Source organism: Ochotona curzoniae, unplaced genomic scaffold (assembly GCF_017591425.1).
Source record: "Ochotona curzoniae isolate NIBS_2020 unplaced genomic scaffold, NIBS_Ocur_1.0 contig_50, whole genome shotgun sequence".
NCBI lineage: Eukaryota > Metazoa > Chordata > Mammalia > Lagomorpha > Ochotonidae > Ochotona > Ochotona curzoniae.
Window position 1 is genome coordinate 1,476,274 of NW_024466446.1, and position 7,902 is coordinate 1,484,175.

A 7,902-nucleotide genomic window follows, 5' to 3' on the forward strand; every position below is an offset into this window, starting at 1 on the left:
ATATCTCTTTCTCCTCTTTTTTTGCTTTTCAAACAAATGAATCTTTTTAAAAAAAAAAATGGGAAAGACGAAGTCTTTGACTTTCAAGAACTTACTCTCACGTCTCTTCCCAGAGAATTAAAAGTCCTGTTCTTGCAGAACCTCTCTGATTCCCATATGTTACCGCAACACGCAGCACAGAGCAGTTTTCTAAACACTCAGCCGCACAGTCCACTGAGGAGAGGGTCCTGTCAGCCTGAGGTGGGGGCCGGGTTACCTGGCTGTTTCACTCTAACATGTGACTGCATCCCATGGAAATAATCAATATGTAAAGAATCTTCTTATTCAGATCAAGTCATAACTGCTCTCAAGCCCAAAAGGGTGTGGGAGGGGTGCGGCAGCAATAATGCTGCAACCTGAATAGAACAAAGGCCATGGAAATAAAAACGCCATTCATCCAGGGTGTGTGGACGTTCGGAGGGCTGTTAAGGAGGTTTAAAAAATGGGTGATCATTGTTTAGTGAAATCAATGTTCCACTCGCATTGCATAAGCCTGCAATGGCCCATTTCTTTCCCTGTGTGTTTAATTCTCTGTGCCCTGTTTCAACACACGTAACTTTGGGGTGTTTACCCTCAGAGGAGATTCTTTCAGGCCAAAGTTACAATGGGAGCTTAGGTGCCAGGTAAGGGTAAGGGCTAAGTCTTTTCGTAAATATTAATCCATACAAATGATGAGGAAGGAAATACAATGCCTAATTCAGTGACTGAAAACTAAAATCAGAATCCCTGGATTCTTCTGTATAATAATAATGAAGTTAATGAGTTAAATACTGAGGGCAAAGTCACCCACTTAACAAATTAACCCTATCTTATTAACCATGCTTTTCCTACTGCACCTGAGTCAGTGACAAACCTTACTAAATTGACCTTCTTGCTCACTGGTTTCACATGAAACCAAGAATTTCAAATGTTCTCCAGCCCCACACCACTACCACCACCAACAACAACAAGAAAAGAATTGTGTCTGTGCTGAACACACAAGTATGCAAACTTTTTCCTTGTGATTAATCACTAGGCAGAAAAACAAAACAAAAAGATATTTTCATAGCATTTACATTGAATTAATTACTAAAGGTAATCTAGAGACTATTTTCAATCTCTGGATGTCATTTTACATCAGGAGTGTCAGCATCTGTGGATTTGGGAGGTTCTGGAAGAAATAATCTAGCAAGAAATAATCTTCCCCTCCTTGCTTTCAGATACTACAGAGACAATGCCACAGGCCAGTGTGAGAGGTGCAACAAAAACTGCAGGACGTGCCAGGGCCCGCAGCCCACAGACTGCCTGTCTTGCGATAAGTTTTTCTATCTGCTCCGTTCCAAAGGAGAGTGTCACCGCACCTGCCCTGCACATTACTACGGAGAGCACATCACGCAGACCTGTGAAAGGTGCCATCCAACGTGTGACACGTGCAAAGGTGAGAACGGCTGTGTCAACGGACAAATCAAGAACATTTCCATCTTGCTTGCTCCCTCTCCCTCCCCCAGCCCCCGTCCTTGGGACTTTCCCAACGTTGTGCTCAAGTATCAGTGCCCGCTGTTTGCTTGTAGTTTCTGCATCCTCCTCCTAATGGATGTTGCTCCCGCAACATCCTACCACCGGGTACCCATAGTTAAGTTAGCTAATGCCTCTTAACAGGAGCCCATTAAAGCAGGACCGAACAAGCCTTTGAAGATCTTTGTGGCATTTGGAGAAATTCTGAGATCACAGTGCAGCTTGGCCTGAGGCGCTGCTCTGCACTTGTTTGAATTCATCACGTGTGTCAGCTGGAGGGCGGATGGTGAGCCCTTCTGAATTACAAGAAGATACCAAAATATCTGGCTTTGAGCCCCAAGAGTCCTGTAGATCTTTAGAAGCAATGATACACAGAGTGTTAAATTTTAGAACAATAGAAAACATCCTGGAAATTGGCTAACTGCCTTTTGGAAAGGGCTGTGTGTTCCCAAAGTGTGCAGGTTTTACAGTAAGTCAATGTAGGAGATAGAAGTAGAGCCAAAGCTGACAGGCTGTGCCTCTTGGCTTTGCCTAAGACCTTATCTTACTCCCTGCTTCTGTGAAGTTCACTGTCATATTTCAACTTCTAAAAACCATCCTTAACAGGACAAGTGTAAATGTCCTGCTGTGTGATTTAGCTCTCATTTTGAAGTTCTAAGTCTGGGTTTGTTTCTCAGCTGGAGATCATATTCCTAACCTTTATAACCAACAAAAATCAGGAACCCTCCACATCACCTAACATCACTCTCCACATTAGTTAAGTGATAAAATAGAAAGAAAAACCACGGTTTTACAAAAACTCTACAACATTGTTCAGTCCCTGAAAATCTTTTCTTCTTGTTGCTCTGAAGTATCTGTCATCCCTGTTTCTTTCCTTCCAACTAAGAATCTACATAGATGAAACTAGTTGGATAATTTCTAGGTCTGCACCCTGCCATATGTCCTTCTTTTCCACATCCTCCTGCAACTTCCCTTCCTGCTTCAATTCACCTGACATATTCCTTGCTCCTAAGTGTTCTGGAATCAAGACAGAAATTGAACTTTTGGAAGTCAGTCTCACAATTTATACTCGATTTTTTTTTTCTTTTAGGAAAAGGAGCCTCCAGTTGCTTGTCCTGTGTGTGGAATTACCGCCTCATGGAAGGAATCTGCACTTCACTCTGCCTTGTTGGGAAATACAGAGTGGGAAAGGTATTGGGTTGAGTTCCTACATATCATTTTGGGCAATCAAAACGTCCTAAAATTCCTACATTACCATAGCTTAAGTGAGATACAGAAACACAATGTAAATATGCATTTCTATATCTTATGTTTCTATATCGTACACTGCATTTCTTATTCTTTTCGTATCATATGTTACTTCCAACGTTTCAGACATACAAAAGGAAGGTATCCTCCCAAACGCAATGTTTCTATGTGCCCAAGGAAACCCACTTTCTTCCCCTCTCTTTACAAAGACATTTATCTGCACTATCTGCTCAGTCAGAGCTTAAATCATTCCAGGGCAAGACCGCAAGACCCAAATAATCACGGAAGCCAAGCAGATAACTCACACAAAGATCGAACTAAGTCAAACACAGGCTAGATGAAAATTGCAAGTGGGTGGGTCACCTCTGTGTTGGTGACATAACAGCAAGAGTTGAGGTTGTTTCTAACAGGAGGGTACCAAAAGGAATCATGGCCACACAACTCTGTGACACTGCCATGTGAGAGGGATGAATTTTATAATGGTAAGTCTTCCTCTTTTTAAAGATAAATTAAGAACTGACTTATATGGGAAATATGCCACTTTGGGAGTGTAGGAAATGAAGGTAAATATTTTAAGAGAGCGAGAGAGAGAGAGAGAGAGGGAGACTATCGAGTGATCTTGTACCTGCTGGTTCTCTCCCCAAGTGGCCACAATGACTGGGGATGGACCAGGCGAAAGCCAGGACAGGAGCTTCATCCAGGACCACCCCCTCTTTAGGTGCTTGGGCCCAAGGATTCAGGCCATCTTCAGCTGCTTTCCCAGGCACTTTAGCTGAGAGCTGGATCAGAAAGGAAGCAGCCGGGACTCCATCGTGGAACCCATATTGGATGCTTACCCTTGCAGGCGACAGCTCTATACACACTACCATGCCCCCCTTGAAAGCAAAATGTTTCAAACTGTACAAGTCAACACAGTGTGGGCTAAACAACACTGGTTCTTAACCTGAGTGGCTCTTCAGCCCATGAGCTACTGGATGTGGACACCTGGCCTTTCATATTGCTACCCACAGACCCAAGTCACGACCCAGGGATGGCGGGATTCATTCACACAGTTGTTCTATATTTCGCCTAGTAATTGAAGTGGACCCAGGATGCACCATCCCCCTGCAGTCCCTCACATACCTTCCTTTTTGGGAGACAAGATTCCTATTTGGAATCTCTAATGCCTCACTCATTCCTGCTGCTCAGAAGGAACTTCCCAATTGTTCTTCACAGGGAGAGAACTTTACCTGTGCAAAATGTCATGAGAGCTGCATAGAATGCAAGGGGCCTGGCAGCATGAACTGCACCACGTGTCCTGCCAACCTGGTTCTGAACATGGATGACAACCGCTGCCTCCGGTGCTGCGATGCCTCTGACCCCACTGATGCCCACGAGTGCTGTGACTGCCAGTACACCACAGGTAAGGGGAGGGGAACGGCAGATGGCAGAGGACATGTCTCCAAGGGGCTGACAAGAGCAGAGGCAGAGGAGGATGGAAGATACAGAAAAATCAATAATGCATTACTCTGTGACTTGAGTAAGTAGTCAGGATTCAAAGTCACTGCCTCCATGCCCGCCAGCCAGGGTCACTGGGAAGCCAAAATTCATTGTCAGAGCATCTTCACATCTTGTCTCTCCTACATGGAGTTATGATTCCAGTACTCAAATCCTCTGTTCTCTTCTGTTCTTCTGGGTTCAAATTCTGTCTGGCTTACCCAACAAGGTCAAAGCTTTGACAATGTAACCATTCACTTCCCCTTCCCAAACTCTACTTCAACTGCCAGACAACAGTTTGGGCCAAGTTATTTGTAAGCCTCCTCGTGGCTGTGGAGTCACACACACTCCCTGCTCTTGCCCTTGAATGGTGAATCTTTGTGTTGGGTGGATCAGGCTGAAAATAGCTGAGGAGAAGGGTCCATCTGAGAAAGCATCAGATTTTGCACAGTAAACCAAGCATTTTGCAGTAACAGGAAAAAAAAAGCCCAAAATGAAATCTTTCCCTAGAGGAAACCAGAAGGATCAATTGATAAGGCTGGACACTAGGCAAGCGGCTGCTGAGGTCTGAGGCTGAGGGATCCCCATGCTTCTGGACTGACCTTTACAAAAGGATTTATCGATTTCATCAGATGGACCTGGGCTCCCGCACACTGCAGTTATACCCTACCCTTAATGTCCCCCATCTGTGATGGTGACCCCTTACGATGCTACCACCTAGCAACACCACAGCTGGGGAAATGGAGTCTGTGTTCTCATAAAGACAAAATTACCTAAACACACGTTTCTCAGAACATCGTTAAGCGATGAGTGTCTGCGGTGCGATGCTGAAGAGCATTGCACTAAGGAAGTCAGACAGTGAAGCAAATGTTTAAGATTTTTAAATTAAGGTGAAATTCTCTGCCTCAGAAACTAATTTTCTGCAAATTATTTCTTTCCCACCATTTCCTCCTCCCCACCACCACTATCTTCCCTGGGGGTTGGCCTCCAACAGATGAATGCATCCTCCCAAGACCCCATGTGGCACCTGCAGCTGAGCGCTCTAGGCTGGCTCTGTTTATCGTCTCTTCCATCATGCTGGTGCTGCTGCTTGGGGCAGCTGCCGTGGTCTGGAAGAAAGCTCGAAGCCGAGGCCGACCAGCAGAGAAGGCTGGCTACGAGAAGCTGGCCGACCCCACCAGGTCTTACACACCTCATAAGAGCAGCTATCGGGAGAGCACCAGCTTTGAAGAGGATCAGGTCATTGAGTACAGGGACCGGGACTACGATGAGGATGACGATGATGACATAGTGTACATGGGCCAAGATGGCACCGTGTACCGCAAGTTTAAGTACGGGCTCCTGGATGAGGAAGAGGATGATCAGCTAGAGTATGATGATGAGAGCTACTCCTACGAGTAAACAGGAGGCGCGGCCATCCCCACTCCCACCCACTCCACGCACAGGAACGGCTGAGACTCCGTTGATTCTGCTTTTCCGTGCATTCAGCTGATGTGCGTGTTTTTATCTTCTTAATCTTGAGTCCAATCCAAATCTCCAAGCATGCTGAAGTAATTTTGTTCGTCTTTTGTGTGGCTTAAACTCAATGAATACTTGGTAATCCACTGCAGGAGCAAGGAACAAATTCAAAGGTGTTTTCGGTAGACTATGTCAAGGCACAAAATGCGGAGTGTGAGAGACTGTGATTTGTATAAACTCTCCCATGTTAAAACGGGAATTCTGTCTCCAAGCTGCATTGGCAGGGTTCTAATTCATTGGCAGGGATGGGAGAAGTGAAACGGATTGCTAGTTTGGTGGGAAATTTCTCTCCCTTTGCACAGAGCTTTTTAGACAATAATAAGTATGTGAGAGCAGAGAGAGGAGACTTCTAGCCTCTTGGTGCCAGACCCAGAGCTGTGAGAAGAGCTTACCTCAGATGAGCCACACTGGCAACACATATGCAAGGGTGAGGGGGAGATTTCTGGGCTCTGGTTCCTCCACCGTTATTACGTCATAGTGATCCTGAAAGCGGCAAAAACGTCACTCAGCAGCAACTGCAATGAGAAGAAAATCAAGGAGTTTCCAACAATCACATTCTCAAAACTTTCTGATTTAAAACGTCATGGTTAACCTAACCAAATTGGATAAAATGACACACACACACACACACACAAAACCTTTTTTCCACTCTGACATATATTTGAAACCCTGGCAACTAAATCAAAGGAGCGTCTATCAACAGCCTTTCTCAGAATTGGGGGTTCTGCACAGAGAAGCCAGAATGGAGTCTTGCGTGGGCAGTCCTGGTGTCCTGCTCACAAGCGCCCTCCAACGGCGCCTCAGCGTAGTGATTGTGGCTTCCCGTTTGCCACTCTCCTGTCCCTTGTATTTCACACACTTTGGATCCGCTTTTCTGCAGGTACCAATCCAAGACAGAAGCCATTGCTCTGTGAGATCGGCGCAGCAAGTTAAGCTAGCACCTGCGAGACAGGCTACGCGTCAGAGCGCTGGTTCAAGTCGCAGCTGCTCTGTTTGCAACCCACCTTCATGCGAAAGCACCTGGGGAGGCAGCGAGTGCCATCCCGAGGACTGGCACCTCTGCCACCCGTGTAGGAGACCCAGAGGAAGCTCCTGGCTCCTGGCTTCAGCCTGGCCTAGTCCTGCCTTCTGACTGACCCAGTCCTGCCTATTGCTACCATTTGAGAAGCAAATTAGTAGACAGAAGATTAATATTTCTGTGTCTCCCTGCCTTTCAAATAAACAAGTAAATAAATAAAGCTTTTAACAACATGTATGTGAGCAAGTGCCTTAGAGATTTCTCTCATCAAAGAGGAAGTTATGGGATATGTTAGAAATACCACAGTAAAAAAAGTGAAAGTGACATTTTCAGATGATGATAATAATGATAATTTTTATTACACACCTTCTGTGCAGCAGGTACCATGCTAAATAATTCCTCCTTTAAAAATCACTCCACTTATCTACTTAATTCCATAATTGCTTGGGGTTAGCATTGCAGTTATACCGTTTTTGTAGGAAACCTGAGGCTTCGAAGAGGTTAAGCTTAATGTCTCAAGTTCATAGAAAGTCAAATCAGGATTCAAAGGAAAAAGAATAATGAAAAAGAACGTGTTCCTATAACTGTTTCACGGACATAGGGTGGGACAATAATCATCTCGTATTTAACAAAGATAGCATCATCCTTTTGGTAACTGTATTAAATTTACAAAATTTATGCCTTTATGTTTTGAATGTAACATGTCATTGACAAAGGAAATCACAACCGAGAAGTCTTCGGTTTACTGAGAGCTAGTGGAAAGCTCTTAAACTGAAGGTTGGAAAGCAGAGTCAGGTAGCAAACAGCTCGGGCTTTGTAAGACAGAAGTTCTGTCTTGCAGCTCTCCCACTCTGCCATCGTAGTAGGAACAGAGCCAGAAATAAGAAATGGGTCAGCTGCGTTCCAAAACTTTTCTTAGGAACACTCAAATTTGAATTCCAGGTCTGGTCATCACGGCCCTCGTTGTCTCCATTTGGGAGTTGTACCTCAGCTAAGGGAGACAGCCATCTCATCGTTGAAGCTGCACTTGGCCCCTGCCTTCTCCAACATACAGGGAATTCACACGGCCACTTGGCAGTACATTTTACACACTCCTTCCTGGTAACTCC

General features: G+C 45.0%; 1 protein-coding gene across 1 annotated transcript in view; it reads left to right on the forward strand.

Annotated features, from left to right (window-relative positions):
- Positions 1-5,658, forward strand: part of PCSK5 (proprotein convertase subtilisin/kexin type 5) — a 288,359-nt gene extending 282,701 nt beyond the window's left edge. Inside the window, exons 35-38 of the mRNA XM_040988775.1 lie at positions 1,239-1,456; positions 2,624-2,724; positions 3,997-4,183; positions 5,252-5,658. Of these exons, the coding sequence (XP_040844709.1) occupies positions 1,239-1,456; positions 2,624-2,724; positions 3,997-4,183; positions 5,252-5,658 (913 nt within the window). The remainder of the gene's footprint in view (positions 1-1,238; positions 1,457-2,623; positions 2,725-3,996; positions 4,184-5,251) is intronic.
- The last annotated feature ends 2,244 nt before the right edge of the window (positions 5,659-7,902 follow it).